General features: G+C 54.8%; 1 protein-coding gene across 3 annotated transcripts; it reads left to right on the forward strand.

Moving 5' to 3' along the window:
- The first annotated feature begins 3538 nt into the window (after positions 1-3538).
- LOC112617004 (aurora kinase A-interacting protein) lies at positions 3539-5338 on the forward strand. Of its 3 annotated transcripts, none has more exons than XM_025373736.1 (4): positions 3539-3915; positions 4279-4363; positions 4623-5068; positions 5166-5338. In XM_025373736.1, exons 2-4 carry the CDS (start codon positions 4312-4314, stop codon positions 5265-5267), a joined length of 600 nt encoding a protein of 199 aa, XP_025229521.1. In that variant the 5' UTR covers positions 3539-3915; positions 4279-4311; the 3' UTR covers positions 5268-5338. The 3 variants fall into 3 exon arrangements, with proteins under 3 accessions (XP_025229521.1, XP_025229520.1, XP_025229522.1); XM_025373735.1 differs by having other exon boundaries at positions 3567-4072; XM_025373737.1 differs by lacking the exon at positions 3539-3915 and adding an exon at positions 4087-4153.
- Positions 5339-17672: the final 12334 nt, after the last annotated feature.

Here is a 17672-nt window from a genome sequence, read left to right on the forward strand (position 1 = left end):
ACAGGCGTGAGTCACTGCATCTGGTCCACAATAGTTAAAAAAAAAAAAGAAGAAAAAAAAAAGATTGACAGTTTATTTAAGCAAAAATACATACAGTCGTTACTGCCAGACAATATGAGATGTTGAACGTTTGATCCAATTTTCCTTCCTGGATAAGTTTTTCTTTCTGATTCCTGTCAGTTTTGAAAACATAATACCAGAAGAAGAGGGTCCCCATTCCATACAGAGCTCCCAAGAGTGAGTTTTTAGGAGTGGGTCTAAAATTAGGGTAGACATTCGCTAATCTTGCGCAGATCCGCTGAATCAAGGCAGGCTCTTGATGAGCCCTTGGCGGTTAGGGACCTTGTACTGAAGCAGGTGCTCCCGTTTAAGCCGGGCTCTGAATGGCCAACGGCTGGGCTTGTGCCCGCCTATTTGGCTGCGCCGAGGGCCGAGGCCAGGTGCGACAGGGTATACTTGGGGAGCGATATCTCCGTGACCCAGCACACACTTGCCTATAACAGTCAGTCATCTTAAGACCATTCCCTGGAGGCAGGAGAATCGCTTGAGGCTGGGAAGTGGAGGTTGCAGTGAGCTGAGATTGCACCACTGCACTCCAGCCTGGGTGACCGAGTGAGACTCCCTCTCAAAAAAAAAAAAAAAAAAAAAAAAAAAAAAAAGGCCAGGCGTGGTGGCTCACACCTATAATCCTAGCACTTGGAAAGGCTGAGGCAGGTGGATTGCCTGAACTCAAGAGCTCAAGACCAGCCTGGGCAACACAGTGAAACCCCGTCTCTACTAAAATACAAAAAATTAGCCGGGTGTGGCGGCATGCTGTATTCCCAGCTACTCCGGGGGCTGAGGAAGGAGAATTGCTAGAAAGCGGGAGGCGGAAGTTGCCGTGAGCTGAGATCACGCCACGTTACTTCAGGCTGAGTGACAGAGCGAGACTCCATCTATTTAAAAAAAAAAAGAAGGAAAGAAACTTCAGAATTTTTTGGCATGTTGTATCTCTGGCCCGGCGGTTGGAGGAGCATTAAAGGCGGGGTGGCCAAGGGTGGACCCAGGCTGGGGCTCAGCCTGTGCCCTGAGCTGAGGAGCCCCAAAGTCTTGGGGCAAAAGTTGCAGCCAGGCAGGGCCTTGATGCCTTGTCAGAACCTGGCAGTGACTTGTGGGAGCCAGTGCAGGCTAGGGCGTAGTGGGACCGCTAGTTGTTAAGCTTTCAGGAGTTTTGCACACCAACTGCTACACACAGCCATTATTTCTAAACCACATACATTTACAGTTAAATTATGCTAATAAAAGAAAATACTGAAAACTCATAGTTTCGTATTTTAATAAGATCACTATTATCCGTGATCTTAAGATTATTTAAGTATTTATAAGCAGGTGTGCGCTGGGTTGCCAATATGTTGTTCCCCAAGTATACTCCATTGCGTCTGGCCACTCTGCCCTCGACCCAGTCCTGAGGAGCTGGGACTACAGGTCTGCGCCACCACCTATGCCTTTTTTTTTGAATCGGAGTCTTGCTCTGTCACTCAGGCTGGAGTGCAATGGCACGATCTCGGCTCACTGCAACCTCCACCTCCCAGGTTCCAAAGATTATCCTGCCTCAGCCTCCAGAGTAGCTGGTACTACCGGTGTGCGCCACCACACCCAACTAATTTTTTTTGGTATTTTTAGTAGAGACGGGGTGCCATGTTGGCCAGGCTGGTCTCAAACTCCTGACTTCAGACAATGTGCCCGCCTCGACCTCCCAAAGTGCTGGGATTACAGGCGTGAAACACTGCGCCCGACCAAAATTCTGAAGTTTGTAAAGAAAAACTTTCCTGAAGACAAATGGGTATTTTGGGGGAAACAGGTATGTGCGGTAACTGTGTACTTCCCTGGAGAGACTACAGTTCCTTTGTTTACAAATTAGGAATCATAACCCATGCACCCTCCCCGATTCTGCCACTGCATTTTTCTTCCTCAGATGTTTGTAAAGGATCGATCTTCCTAGGCTAGTTCCAGCTCACCTAGCTTGGCAGCTCTGCTCACACAAGCATCTGGCACTTGCAACACGTGTTCCTGCCACTCCTGTGGGAGGCAGCTAGTCAGGTCTGGCCTGGACATTCATCGGGGTGGCCATTGTCTGCAAGCCTCCTGGGCCGGCTCCATGCAGCTCCTGTAGCTGAATGGTAATTCCCCAGCCTCGTAGCAGCTGGGTCCTGCTCTAGCTGGGACCTTTCCCGTTTGGCCTGGAGCCTGCTGGGTACAGGGACCGCAACAGACTGGCGTTCCTCACTTCACCTCCCTGAAATTACTTCCTGAGAGGGGGAAGGACACCCTGGTTCCTCGTGCCCCTCAAGACTGTCTCAGACTGAAATGTCCACATCCCGTTTCTTCTACCTGGTCCCTAACTCTGGGGAGGTACTTCTGTCTGCGCATCAATGCCTCAGAAGCCTGAAGGCCAAGGTTGCCAGCCCAGGTTATTCTGGTTCTTCTCAACGTGCTCACCTGTTGTCTGATGGATTCTTTGCATCTCCCTGGCCCCTGGCCGGGTGAAGACAAACGGGGGCACCAAGGCGAGGGCTGCTCTGGACGCACCACCTGCTCATTTACAACCAGATCCACTAGGGCGCGCTGTGCAGCAGGAGGGCGGGCGGGCGGGCGGCAAATACACCTTCCCGCTTGGAAATCCCAAGTAGCCCCTGGGGGGTAAGGTAGAGTCACCTGGGGACCTCAGTTATGGAGCTGGGCCTGGAGCCTGCACTTTCTGTCCTCACACTGGCCTATGCTGTCACTCACTGCTGGGCTGGGCCCGGCGGATGACCTGGCCTGGCCAGTTCCGCTAAGCGTCCCTTCAAGACCCTCCTGCAAGGCAAGTCTCTGAGCAGGCCCAGCAGGCTCCGCTCCACACCCCGCGCCCACCAGGCGCCCCTGGAAGTCCATGCTGGGGTCTCTGTCTTAGCCAACCTCAGGGAGGTGAAAGGAGCCTGTCTGGAGTAGAAAGGTGAAGCTACACGTTGGCAGCGCCTACTCTGGGGAGCAACATTAGGGGCTCAGCCAATCCCAATCCTCCACAGAGGCTGCTTCTAGTTTTCAGACAAAAAGTTGAGAGTGTGATTTGCTTTATCTTTTGAGACAGGGTCTCACTGTCGCCCAGACGAGTGCAGTGGCGCGATCTCGGCTCACCGCAACCTCCGCCTCCCGGGCTCAAGCGATTCTCCTGCCTCAGCCTCCCGAGTAGCTGGGATTACAGGCGCCGCCACCACGCCAGGCTAATTTTTGTAGTTTTAGTAGAGACGGGGTTTCACCATGTTGGCCAGGCTGGTCTTGAACTCCTGACCTCAGGTGATCCGCCCGCCTCGGCCTCCCAAAGTGCTGGGATTACAGGCGTGAGCCACCGCGCCCGCCTTGAGTCTTTTTTTTTTTTTTTTTTTTTTTTAACCCCAGGAATGAGGAGCAGGCTCAGCGCTTGCTCCGGGTCCTTCGTCTCTAGCCAAAACAGGAGAAGTAACTCCAGACACTTCCGCCTTCAGATAACTTCACTTCCGCCGCCGGACACGTCACTTCCGTGGCCTTGAGCCCGCACTTCCGTCGGCCCGTTGGGAATCCGGCCCCCGGGTGGTCCGGAAACGATTCTGGACCCGCCGCCCTGTCCAGGGCCCGGAACCCCCTGGGATTGTGGGAAATGTAGTTTTTTGCCTCCGTAAGGGACCAGGCGGAGCTGAGGAACCGCGCGAGGACTGGGACCGTCACTCCTCTAACCGGAAACCGTCGCCTTTCGGGCCCGGCGGGGCCTGAGCCAATGCAGAATCGGGGGCCGCGAGGACGCCAGGGGGCGCTGCGCGTAGGAACCGCCGAGTGGCCGCTGCCGATCGGGGCCGACTCGGGGACGGACCGGAAGTGCCTGAGGGCGGCCGCGGAACAGTCAATTTGAGCCGCGCCGAGGTTGGGCCTGGGAAGGGTCAGCGGGAGACCTGAGGGCCCAGGACGCTGCGGCGGGCGGACCCGGGGTCCCGCCGAGAGGGTCCCGGCGCCAGGCAGCGCGATCCGCGCGGGGGTGAAGCCGGGGAGGGGGCCGGCCTCCGCGTTCTGGGACTTTTCTGTGCGTCCGAGCGCGACACCGCCCGCGTCGGGGGCTTGGGAGCCTCGGGGCGCGAGCTGTGTTGGAAGCAAAGTCCTCCTTGTGGGTTGGGGTTGCGGAGGGAGAAGGGAGGCGGGGGTCGCGGCGGGACCAGACGCCCCAGTCCCGGCCCGCCCGTGGCTGCTGAAGGCGCTGCCGCCTGACCTGAACGGGCACCTGTGTTCCAGCTCCCCTGGGACCTGGGCCGCCGCCCACAGACCATGCTCCTGGGGCGCCTGACCTCCCAGCTGCTGAGGGCCGTTCCCTGGGCAGGTAGGAAGCCCCGCGAGGGCGGATGGGAGGATACACGCCTGGTTAGGAGTGCGGGTCCCAGCAGCTCCGCCGGGGCAGGGCCCGTGGCCACACACACACTCTTTCCCCTCTAAGCTTCCGAGGCGCACAGAGGGAACCTCAGGGGTTCAGGCCAGGAATGAGGTGCGGGGGATCCTCACTGGGACGAACGTGCTGCTCCCCAGCCCGACGGGCCTGCGTGGTCTCGCGAGCGGTGATTGTGGCGTCTGGTTTTCTGCAGGCGGCCGCCCGCCCTGGCCCGTCTCTGGAGTGCTGGGCAGCCGGGCCTGCGGGCCCCTTTACAGCACACCGCCGGCCGGCCCAGGTAGGGCGGCCTCCCTCCCTCGCAAGGGGGCCCAGCTGGAGCTGGAGGAGATGCTGGTCCCCAGGAAGATGTGCGTCAGCCCCCTGGAGAGCTGGCTCTCGGCCCGCTGCTTCCTGCCCAGACTGGATAGCGGGACCGGAGGCCCCGTGGCTCCACCCCAGTCCCACCAGTGTCCGCCCAGCCCGATAGGGGAAGGGGCCGAGCAGGGGGATGAAGGCGTCGGGGATGCGCCTCAAATTCAGTGCAAAAACGTGCTGAAGATCCGCCGGCGGAAGATGAACCGCCACAAGTACCGGAAGCTGGTGAAGAGGACGCGGTTCCTGCGGAAGAAGATCCGGGAAGGACGCCTGAAACGCAAGCAGGTGAGCGGCCGCCTGCTTGTTCCAGGGAGGGCAAAGTGCTGAGAACACGTTTATTTGCCACGAATTAATTGGCGGTCCCTCCCTCTGCCCCTTGCAGATCAAGTTCGAGAAAGACCTGAGGCGCATCTGGCTGAAGGCGGGGCTGAAGGAAGCCCCCGAAGGCTGGCAGACCCCCAACATCTACCTGCGGAGCAAATGAGTCTGGCGCCGCCCTTCCCGCCCGTTGCTGCTGCCATCTCTAGTAATAAATGCTCAGAGGACTCGACCCTTCCTGCTGGTCTGGAGCCCCTTTTGCCTAGTGTGAGGTCTCTCAGGATTGAGGCTGGTGCCAGTCCCAGGTATTGTAGAAGCTCCGGGTGCCAGGGTGGCAGATCGGCCGTCCGTCCCTCTAGCTGGCCCTTGGCCGCCGTCCAGAGGGTGCTGGGCCTGTGGGAGCCCCAGCCTCGCTGTGAGTGAATGTGTGCTGTGTGCAGCCCAGGCTAGGTGCTGTGGGATCACTGTGAAGAGAACCCACAGCCCCTCCCTGAGCGCCACATTCCCTGGGGGAGGCCGACCTGGAGGGCAGAAGTACAGGGGAACAGGACTGGGGTTGAGGGAGCACCCGGAATGCACGGGGTGACTCAGGTGTATTTCATGAGTGGAGGGTCAGGGAGGGCCTCACTGGGAAGGCAGGAAAGGTCCTGGTACCACTGGTGGTGGTAGATGGTGCCCACCAGGCTCCATGGACGTGAGCCTCCAGTGGCCCTCCGCGCCATCCAGCTACAGGGCCAGGGTGTTGGCCCTCCCAGGTGGGTCTGCCGTCTCCTGGGGCTCTGAGTGGAGGTGGGGACTCAGCAGGAAGAGTTGGCCCAGAAGGAGTTCAGGGCTGGGGGGTGGCTGAGGAAAGGCTCTCATTTACAGGGTGGAGAATCCCTGAGGCTTAGGTTGAGCCATAGGTCTCCGGTGTCTCCAGGTTCCTCTGGGTGAAGAGAAGGAACACATTACTCCGTGTGTGTGTGTGTGTGTGTGTGTGTGTGTGTGTGTGTGTTTTTGAGACAGAGTCTCATTCCATCACCCAGGCTGGAGTGCAGTGGTGTGGTCTCAGCTCACTGCAACCTCTCCCTCCCAGGTTCAAGTGATTCTCCTGCCTCAGCCTCCTGAATAGCTGGGATTACAGGTGCCCGCCACCACGCCTGGCTAATTTTTGTATTTTTATTAGACATGGGGTTTTACCATGTTGATCAGGATGGTCTTGATCTCCTGACCTCAAGTGATCTGCCTGCCTTGGCCTCCCAAAGTGCTGGGATTACAGGCGTGAGCCACTGCGCCCGGCTGGAACACGTTATTCCTAAGAGCGGGGGTGTGCAGGGGCCCTCGGACTTGGGTAGCAGGGCATGCAGGTGGACACCGGGAAGGTGCTGCAGCCCAGTCTCAGCCGCGCTGCCCCCAACAGCTCAGCAACAGGAGAGGAGGCTTTGCATCCGCCCCAGGCGTTTGAGTGGAGGCCTTGGAGCTGCAGCCTCTCCCACCCCACCCCGTATGAAGGCTGGGCTGCCTCGCCAGAGACATGGGGGCCTCTTGTTTTATGTCACAGAAATGTGTCTGAGTCTCAAGCTTGAGTCCCTTGCCCATCAGACTTTGGGGAGGGCTTGAGCGCTGTTCCCAGCAGTTTCTCTAGAACAGGACGGATCTGTGGGTCACACATTGTCCGAGGAGTCGGGCCCTGGACGTGCCAGCCAGCGAGGTTAGCAGGCCTTGGCTGTGGGTCCCGATCTGCACGGAGGGGTCCGGAGGCCCTAGCGGGTGCAGGTGCACTTCCCGAGACCACCACACGGGGGCAGCAGCCAGGCTCCTGGGTCCAGGGCTGGGGACCAGGACAGGTGGCAGGAAGCATCTTGTGGGGCCCCAGCTGGGGTCACAGGCATCCTTCCTGTGTCTGTTTTCCCAGCTGTGAGTGGGGCAGGGTTCCCAGGGCCGAAACTCCTCCAGGTGAAGCGGAACCCGCTCAGTGCTAAGCCTGGCCCTGCCCCAGCCTCCCGGTGCCCTTGCCTGCCACTGGCACCCTCTGCAGAGCCGCTGCCCCTGCGTTTCCTTCCATCCCGGCCTTGGGAGCTGCCCCAGGCTCACCTCCCTCATCTCTGTGTGAGGGAGGAGACGTGGGAAGCTGAGTGGACCTGTCCAGAGTCCTAGCCTGCAGAGGTCAGCTGGGCAGCCAGTGGTGGGGAGCAGCCCTACCCAGCTCAGGTCAGCCCTGAGACCTGCCTCAGGCCTGGCCTCCTCCACCCCTGCATGGGGGCCGGCTTGGGGTGCTCCTGGGAGGCAGGTCAGCCATGGCTTTGAGCCGCGTCTGGAGACATGTGGTTGTCAGTGGGAAGTGCTGCTGGCATGGGCGGGTGCAGGCTAGGAATGCTGCCACGCAGCCTGCACCATGAGGATGTCCCCACCACGAACCCATCAGCCCACATGTCAGCGGCGGTGGGTACCCCTGCTCCAGACGTCACCATCCCAGTGAGGTGGTGCCTGAGCGGTCCACCCCAGCTCCCGCATCCCAGGCGCCTCCTACAGGTCTGCACCCTGCCCAGCCTGCAGCGCTCACCCTGCCTTGGCTTGGAAGCCTTTATTGCCCAACCACAACCTTGGGAAGCAATTTTGGGGTTTTATTTTTATCTCTGTGGCTGCTCCCAGGCCACAAGAGGCTGTCCCTCCCCTCTCCGCGGGCCTCCACCCTGCCCCGCCTGTGAGACGTGCACCCCTTCTCCCTGTCGCCTCCCTTGTTCTGGCCCTGGGCATCACCTGGGCGAGGGGGATAGAGGTGGGGTGGGGTGGGCTGGGGGCCTGTGGAGCTGCCAGCGACCTGTTCCTCCCCGTAGCGTGTCCTGGCGGTGCCCAGAGCTTGGGTTCCAGCCAGGACTTGGCTCTGCTGGGGATGGTCTTGGGCAGTGGGGATGGTGCCCCAGCCTCAAGCCCAGGGGTGGGATTCAGCAGTGGCCTCGAGAATGGGGCATGTTGGTGAACTCAGCCCCATGCCTCTTCCCCTGGCTGCTGCGTCCCTGGCAGGCCGGTGTCTTCTGTGTCTCACTGGGGCCGAGCCTGGGGCCTGGGGCCTGACCAGCTGCAGAGCTATGGCTTCAGAGCTTTCATGGACCATGGGGAAGGCCCTCAGCTCCCACCCCCGGTGCCCACCCAGGGACCTGCCTGCTTCAGACGTGTGTGTGTTGGGGGGCAGGGGAGCAGCACACGTGTGTGCCACGCAAGGCCCAGAACCTCCAGGGAGCCGAGCTGAGTCTCACTGTCCACGCCCTGTCTGAGGAGCATGCGGGCTGGTGGGGGCAACAGAGAGACCCTCATGTACAGCGGAGTCTGGAAGGAACCTGGCTTCCCTGGGCTGGGCCAGGACCCCCGAACGTCCCGGGAAGGGCACAGGGAGAGGGGAAAGAACATTCCTGTCTCTCAGGCTGGGGGACTCTGGGTCTTGTTTCTGAATGCTATGGTTTTCTCATTCTTAGTTTACTACTTTTTTTTTTTTTTGATATGGAATCTCGCTCTGTTGCCAGGCTGAAGTGTAGTGGTGCAATCTTGGCTCACTGCCACCTCCGCCTCCCAGGCTCCAGAGATTCTCCTGCCTCAACCTCCTGAGCAGCTTGGACTACAGTTGTGTGCCACTGTGCCTGGCTGATTTTTGTATTTTTAGTAGAGATGAGGTTTCACCATGTTGGTTAGGCTGGTCTCGAACTCCTGACCTTGTGATCTGCCCACCTCGGCCTCCCACAGTGCTGGGATGACAGGCTGAGCCCCGCGCCCGGAACGGTTATTTCACTGACCACTGATTAGAATTAGCCATTTCATAGGCACGGACCCAAAGTACAGAGTTTAACTTGCCAGGAAGCCATGAGCCAGCCCTGAGTCTGTGTGATTCCTAAGCTTAATTGTAAAAATAAATTATTTTTATAAAAGTTATGCTCGTGGGCCAAGCATGGTGGCTCTCACCTGTAATCCCAGCACTTTGGGAGGCCGAGGCGGGCGGATCACAAGGTCAGGAAATGGAGACCATCCTGGCTAACACGGTGAAACCCCGTCTCTACTAAAAATACAAAAATTACCCAGGCGTGGTGATGGCGCCTGTGATCCCAGCTACTCGGGAGGCTGAGGCAGGAGAATGAAGGAAAACTGTCTCTTCCCCCATCCCCACACCACCTTTCCCAGAGGCAATTTTAGCCTTTTTTTTTTTTTTTTTTTTTTTTTATTGAGACGGAGTCTCGCTCTGTCGCCCAGGCTGGAGTGCGGTGGCGCGATCTCGGCTCACTGCAAGCTCCACCTCCCGGGTTCACGCCATTCTCCTGCCTCAGCCTCCGAGTAGCTGGGACTACAGGCGCCTGCCACCTCGCCCGGCTAGTTTTTTGTATTTTTAGTAGAGACGGGGTTTCACCATGTTAGCCAGGATAGTCTCGATCTCCTGACCTCGTGATCCGCCCGCCTCGGCCTCCCAAAGTGCTGGGATTACAGGCGTGAGCCACCGCGCCCGGCCAAAGAAAAATTTTTTTTTAATTAGCCAGGTGTAGTTGTGCTTACTTGTGGTTCCAGATACTCAGAAGGCTGAGGTGGAAAGATCCGCTTGAGCCTGGGAGGTCGAACCTGCAGTGAGCCAATATCACACCACTGCAGTCCAGCCTGGGCAACGGAGTGAGACTCTGTCTCAAAAATAAAAATGAAAAAAGCCAAGTGCCACGGCTCACGCCTGTAATCCCAGCACTTTGGGGCGCTGAGGTGGGCGGATCACATGGTCAGGAGATCGAGACCGTCCGGGCTAACCCAGTAGAAACCCCATCTCTACTAAAAATACAAAAAATTAGCCAAGCATGGTGGCAGGCACCAGTAGTCCCCGGTACTTGGGAGGCTGAGGCAGGGGAATGGCGTGAACCCCAGAGGTGGAGCTTGCAGTGAGCTGAGATCGTACCACTGTACTCCAGCCTGGGTGACAGAGTGAGACTCCATCTCAAAAAATAAATGTTGCTCCTGATCCACTAAACTGAATTCACACTAATTCACACTCACCAGTTCATATTCACCAATTCATACTTGCCAATCCACACCCATCCACACTCATTCACACCCACACTCTCACCAATTCACACCCATCCACATTCACTTGCCAGTTCACACCCATCTACACTCATCTAGACTCATTCACACTGCAAACCCCAATTCAATTCACACCAATTCACACTCACCAGTTCACACTCATTCACTCACTCTCACCAATTCACACTCACCCACACTCATTCACACTCACTCTCACCAATTCATACCCATCCACACTCAGCCACACTACTTCACACACACCAGTTCACTAATTGACACCCGTTTACATTCATCCACATGCTCATTCACAGTACACACACCAGTTCACACCAATTCACAATCACCAATTCACACCCATCCACACATTCACACTCATCCACACTACTTTACACTCACCAATTCACTAATTTCCACTCACCCATTTACATTATCCTTTCACACTAGTTCTCACACTCATACTCCTTCACACCACACTCACCCATCCACACCCATTCACATTCACACTCAGCAATCCACACACTCATTCACCCTTGACAATCCTCACCAATTCACTCACACTCACCATTTCACACCACTCTAATCCACACACTCATTCACACTCACATTTATTCACATTCACACTCGCCAATCCATTCACCCATTCTCACCAATCCACTCATTCATACCCATTCACACATTCATATTCACCAATTACACTCACCAATCCACACTCATTCATTCACACTCATTCATGGACACCAATTCACATTCACATTCACATTACCCACCCACACCCACTCATTAACACATTCACACTTGCCCATTCACACCAGTTCACACTCATCCACACTCACTTAACACACTCATCAATTCACAGCCATCCACACTCATCCACACTACTTCACACTAATTCAGTAATCACACCCATTTACACTCATCCTTTCACACTCATTCTCATGCTCATACTCCATGCTCACCCATCCACATTCACCCATTCATATTCACACTCACCAAACCACACACACATTTACACTCGCCAATCCACACTAGCCAATTCACTCATTCACACACCCATTCACATCCATCCCCACTGATCCATGCACTCATTCACACCCACACTCATTCACACTCACACTCATTCACACTCACCCATTCACACACCATCTACACTCATTCACACTTGCCCATTCACACTCATCCACATTCACACTAATTCACACCTATCCACACTCATCCACATTACTTCACACTCATGAATTCATTCACACACCCATTTACACTTATCCTTTCACACTCGTTCTTGCATTCATACTCTTTCACTCTCACCCATCCACACCCATTCACATGCACACTCATCAATCCACACATTCACACTCATTCACACTTGCCAATCCACACTAACCAGTTCATTCACACTCACACTTATTCACACCCATCCACACTAATCCACACATTCACACTCACACTCATTCACACACTCAACATTCCACACTCATTCACACTTATTCACATTCACCCATCCACACCCATTCAGTCATTCACACCCATTCACACATTCACACCCATTTACATTCAACAATCCACATTCATTCACACCACTCATTCACATTCACATTCACACTCACCAATCCACACTAATTCACACCAGTTCACACTTGTTCACACTCACCCACACTCATTCACACTCTCTAATGGGGCATCATTTAATGTAGTTTGAAAGACATTACACCTTAATTTAATACTCATATTGCTACATTTTGTTTCTTCCTGCTCGGCAGTCCCAAGCTGACACCTGCCTCCTTACTCCTTCAGTCCTTGCACCACAGCCTTGCATGCTGGGATACGTGAATTGTCTGTTCACATGACAGCCACGTGATGCTCTGAATAGGATGACTTTTCCTTCCTTATGCAGTTTCTGTTTTCCTGCAGTCGGTAACTGTCGTCTTCTTTCTTTTTTTGAGACAGAGTTTCGCTCTTTTTGCCCAGGCTGGAGTGCAATGGCACAATCTCAGCTCACTGCAACCTCCGCCTCCCGGATTCAAGCGATTCTCCTGCCTCAACCTCCCGAGTAGCTGGGATTACAGGCATGCACCACCACCCTGGCTAATTTTGTATTTTTAATAGAGACGGGTTTTCTCCATGTTGGCCAGGCTGGTCTTGAACTCCTGACCTCAGGTGATCCACCTGCCTCGGCCTCCCAAAGTGCTGGGATTACAGGCGTGAGCCACCACGCCTGGCTTTTTCTTTCAATTGCTTAGCTTTCTTTACCCTCCTCACAGTTCCAATACCAAGTTCCTGGGTCAATTCCGGGCGCATCCGAGGTTCTATGGTTTCATCTCATTGATGAAGTCCCCCCCCCAGGACCTTTGACTTGCTCCGGCTGGGCTGGGTGCCCGCTGCATCTGGAGCCCAGATGTCTCCCTGGAATCCTGCTTTGTGCTTTCAGGGAATTCTCTCAGCCTCCCTCTTGCTTCCCACATCCTTTGTCTCCCATTTTTTTCCTTTGGAAGAGCACATATTCCATAGCCTCCTGAGGAAAGATGCACGAGGGGAAATTTTGGACCCTTAGTTACCTGGAAATGTCTTCATTGTATCCTGTTACTTGGTTGATAGTTTGGGTAGAGAATTCCAGAATAGGCCGGACGCGGTGGCTCACGCCTGTAGTCCCAGCACTTTGGGAGGCCGAGACGGGTGGATCACGAGGTCAGGAGATCGAGACCATCCTGGCTAACATGGTGAAACCCCGTCTCTACTAAAAATACAAAAAGCTAGCCAGGCGAGGTGGCGGTGACTGTGGTCCCTGCTACTCGGGAGGCTGAGGCAGGAGAATGGCGTAAACCCGGGAGGCGGAGCTTGCAGTGAGCCGTCACAGACGGAATTCCAGGATGGGAACTGGCACCGACGGAATTTGGCAAGTCTGCTTCATTGTCTTCTAGTTCCCAGGGTTGCTGCTGAGATAAACTCATTTTGAGTTGTGAGCCTTTGTCAATGACATTTTTTTTCTCCATTGAGGAATTTTTTTTTTTTTGAGACGGAGTCTTGCTCTGTCGCCCAGGCTGGAGTGCAGTGGTGCAATCTCAGCTCACTGCAGCCTTCACCTCCCGGGTTCACACGATTCTCCTGCCTCAGCCTCCTGAGTAGCTGGGACTACAGGCGCCCGCCAGCACACCCGGCTAATTTCTGTATTTTTAGTAGAGACGGGGTTTCATCAGGTTGGCTGGGCTGGTGTGAAACTCCTGACCTCAAATAGTCCGCTCACCTCGGCCTCCCAAAGTGCTGGGATGACAGGCGTGAGCCCCCGCGTCTGGCCTAGAGGCTTCTTTTTCAGTGACTGTTTTGAAAGTTCACAGTGATGTACTTTAGGGTGGATCTGTTTTCGTCCCACAGCAGCCCTCCCCTATCTGGAGAACCATCACTTCACTTCAGGAACATTTTCTCTTGGGTTATTTTGTTGTGATTTCCTCCCCTCTATTTCTTCAGTTTTTCTGAAGCTTCTGTTCTATGAATTATTTTCTGTCTCCTATCAACATTTGACAGAAATGTTCATAGAAATGTTTAATAGAGGCCGGGGGTGGTGGCTCACGCCTGTGATCCCAGCACTTTGGGAGGCTGAGGTGGGCGGATCACGAAGTCAGGAGTTCAAGACCAGCCTGACCAGCATGGTAAACCCCATCTCTACTAAAGATACAAAATTAGCTGGGCTTGGTGGCAGGTGCCTGTAATCCCAGCTACTCAGGAGGCTGAGGCAGGAGAATCGCTTGAAACCAAAAGGCTGATGTTGCAATGAGCCAAGATCGCACCACTGCATTTTGGCCTGGGTGACAGAGCGAGACTTCATCTCAAAAAATATATATATACACACACACACATACACACACATATACATACACATATATACACACATATACATATATATGTATATAAGCCAGATGTGGTGGTGCACGCCTGTAATCCCTGCTACTCAACTACTGGGGAGACTGAGGCAGGAGAATCGCTTGAGCCTGGGAGGTGGAAGTTGCAGTGAGCCGAGATTGTGCCACTGCACTCCAGCCTGGGCGACCGAGCGAGCCTCCGTCTAAACCAAAGAAACAATCAAAAAAACAAAAGGAGAATCTTTCTGCTCCCTCACCTTCCACTGTTGCTGACTGTGTTATCCGGAGCTGACCAGCATTGCCAGCAAGAGTGGCATCTACTTTCTCTTTCGCTGACCTAAGGCCCCTCCAACAAACTGCAGATAGCAATGGGCCTCAGTACCCAGGGGCGTATCTGGGATTTCTGACTGTCAGTGCCGCAGGACACTGGATCAGCGGCGTGTGACCACGCCAGCACTTGCCAGTCAGCCCCAGGAGACCGAATCAGGGCCTGGGGCTCCCTTGCACCAGAAGCAGATGACCTGTGAGCGCATTCCCCAGCAGATGCTGGCCTGGAGAAACTGTTCCGATTGAGAACTAGTGAGCATGACAAACAAACAAACTTGTTTTCCCTCAACCCTCAATTAGGCAAGAGCCACAGGCTGCAATGAAGTATTCTTTTTTTTGTTTTTTTTGAAATGGAGTCTGGCTCTGTTGCCCAGGCTGGAGTGCAGTGGCACGATCTCGGCTTACCACAACCTCCGCCTCCCGAGTTCAAACGATTCTCCTGCCTCAGCCTCCCGAGTAGCTGGGACTACAGATATGCGCCACCATGCCCAGCTAATTTATTTATTTATTTATTTTTCAGACAGAGTCTCGCTCTGTTGCCCAGGCTGGAGTGCAGTGGCGCGATCTTGGCTCACTGCAAGCTCTGCCTCCTGGGTTCACGCCATTCTCCTTCCTCTGCCTCCCGAGTAGCCGGGACTACAGGTGCCCGCCACCACACCTGGCTAATTTTTTGTATTTTTAGTGGAGACGAGGTTTCACTATGTTGGCCAGGATGGTCCTGAACTCCTGACCTCATGATCCGCCCACCTTGGCGAAGTATTCTTTAAATGGTATTGCTGGGCCGGGAGTGGTGGCTCACACCTGTAATCCCAGCACTTTGGGAGGCGGAGGTGAGCAGATCACATGAGGTGAGGAGTTTGAGACCAGCCTGGGCAACATGATGAAACCCCATCTCTACTAAACATACAAAAATTAGGCCAGGTGTGATGATGGCTCACACCTGTAATCCCAGCACTTAAAGAGGCCGAGGTGCATGGATCACCTCAGGTCAGGAGATTGAGACCATCCTTGCTAACACGGTGAAACCCCATCTCTACTAAAAATACAAAAATTAGCCGGGCGTGGTGGCGGGTGCCTGTAGTCCCAGCTACTCGGGAGGCTGAGGCAGGAGAATTGCTTGAACCTGGGAGGCGGAGGTTCCAGTGAGCCGAGATCGCGCCACTGCACTCCAGCCTGGTTCCAGAGTGAGACTCTGTCTCAAAAAAAAAAAAAAGGAAAATCTTAATATATATGTAAAGCCAGAGAATCTTCAGGGGAAGTGAGATTCTGCAAGAAGTAATGAGCGGTTTCCCTGGACTCATCCACAGAGCCGCTCAGGGCAGGGCGTCAGAGGGGAGCTGCCATGTCATGCCCAGCTTTCCCACGAGTTTGGTCTGCAGCAGGCCGGGTCCAAAGACAGAAACCACAGGGGAGGTGTGGCCGTGTGGTTCAGGTCCATTCCTGGGTAGCAGAGAAGTGCATCGGTTTGCTCAGGGTGCAGCTGGTCTGCATTCTGGACAAACAATGGGCCACCTCCTATCAGGCGTGGGGCACAGCGGCAGCAGAGGTGGCCTGGGCATAGGCTGGGGCAGGCCCTCCAGGTTTCCTGCAGAGGCAGTCAGGGCGTGGGTCTCCGTGTTGAGGGAGCAGGGAAAGATCACTGCAGGCCTCAGGGTGGCCCAGGGACCGGGTGCTGTGGGCATGTGGCTGGGGCCAAGCTCACACCCGCTGACCCAAGGGCACTGCCAGAAACAGCAGAACTCCTCCTCCTGCAGTGCCCCCAGCGCCCACTGCTGGCAGAACTCAGCCTCGCTGAGTTACAAAGGAGCCATTCGGAGCCCCTCCAGGACCTGCTGAGCACAGAGTGCTGGAGGCTCTGGAGCCACGAGTGGCAATAACTAGACAAATGAGGCTCAGATCCACGCAGACTGGGATCAGTACACACCTGATCGTTTTTCTTTTCTTTTCTGAGACGGTCTGGCTCTGTCACCCAGGCTGGAGTAAAGTGATGCCATCACGACTCGTCCTCCCTTCCCAGGCTCAGGCCATCCTCTCACCTCACCCTTTCTTAGCTGGGATCACAGGTGTGCGCCACTACAGCTGGCCTAATTTTTTTTCTTTTCTTTTTTTTTTGAGACAGAGTCTCACTGTGTTGCCCAGGCTGGAGTGCCGTGGCGCCATCTCAGCTCACTGCAAGCTCCGCCTCCCGGGTTCACGCCATTCTCCTGCCTCAGCCTCCCGAGTCGCTGGGACTACAGGCGCCGCCACCTCGCCCGGCTAGTTTTTTGTATTTTTAGTGGAGATGGGGTTTCACCGTGTTAGCCAGGAAGGTCTCGACCTCCTGACCTGGGATTACAAGCATGAGCCACCATGCCTGGCCACCTGGCCTAATTTTTATTTTTATTTTTTATTTTTTATTTTTTTATTTTTTATTTTTTTTGAGACAGAGTCTTGCTCTGTCGCCCAGGCTGAAGTGCAGTGGCCGGATCTCAGCTCACTGCAAGCTCCGCCTCCCAGGTTCACGCCATTCTCCTGCCTCAGCCTCCCGAGTAGCTGGGACTACAGGCGCCGCCACCTCGCCTGGCTAGTTTTTTGTATTTTTTTAGTAGAGACGGGGTTTCACCGTGTTAGCCAGGATGGTCTAGATCTCCTGACATCGTGATCCACCCGTCTCGGCCTCCCAAAGTGCTGGGATTATAGGCTTGAGCCACCGCGCCCGGCCCTTTATTTTTTTTTTTTTTAGACGAAGTCTTGCTCTGTCGCCCAGACTGGAGTGCGGTGGTGCATTCTCAGCTCACTGCAAGCTCCGCCTCCCGGGTTCAGCCAATTCTCCTGCCTCAGCCTCGAGAGTAGCTGGGACTACAGGCGTGCGCCGCCATGCCCAGCTAATTTTTTTTTTTTTTTTTTTTTTTTTTTTTGAGACGGAGTCTCGCTCTGTCGCCCAGGCTGGAGTGCAGTGGCCAGATCTCAGCTCACTGCAAGCTCCGCCTCCCGGGTTCACGCCATTCTCCTGCCTCAGCCTCCCGAGTAGCTGGGACTGCAGGCGCCCGCCACCGCGCCTGGCTAGTTTTTTGTATTTTTTAGTAGAGACGGGGTTTCACCGTGTTAGCCAGGATGGTCTCGATCTCCTGACCTCGTGATCCGCCCGTCTCGGCCTCCCAAAGTGCTGGGATTACAGGCTTGAGCCACCGCGCCCGGCCTCCAGCTAATTTTTTATTTTTTTTTATTTATTTATTTTTTGAGATGGAGTTTCGCTCTTGTTACCCAGGCTGTAGTGCAATGGCACAATGTTGGCTCACTACAACCTCCGCCTCCCAGGTTCAAGCGATTATCCTGCCTCAGTCTTCTTTTTTTTTTTTTTTTTTTTTTTTTTTTTTTTTTTTTTTTTT

Source organism: Theropithecus gelada, unplaced genomic scaffold (assembly GCF_003255815.1).
Source record: "Theropithecus gelada isolate Dixy unplaced genomic scaffold, Tgel_1.0 HiC_scaffold_15784, whole genome shotgun sequence".
NCBI lineage: Eukaryota > Metazoa > Chordata > Mammalia > Primates > Cercopithecidae > Theropithecus > Theropithecus gelada.

Excerpts from the sequence above, each read along its gene's own strand:
- LOC112617004 (XM_025373736.1), top strand. The coding sequence starts at position 4,312 with ATGCTCCTGGGGCGCCTGACCTCCCAGCTGCTGAGGGCCGTTCCCTGG. Across the intron at positions 4,364-4,622 it reads GAGGGCCGTTCCCTGGGCAG|GCGGCCGCCCGCCCTGGCCC; the intron begins GTAGGAAGCCCC and ends GGTTTTCTGCAG. Across the intron at positions 5,069-5,165 it reads GACGCCTGAAACGCAAGCAG|ATCAAGTTCGAGAAAGACCT; the intron begins GTGAGCGGCCGC and ends TGCCCCTTGCAG.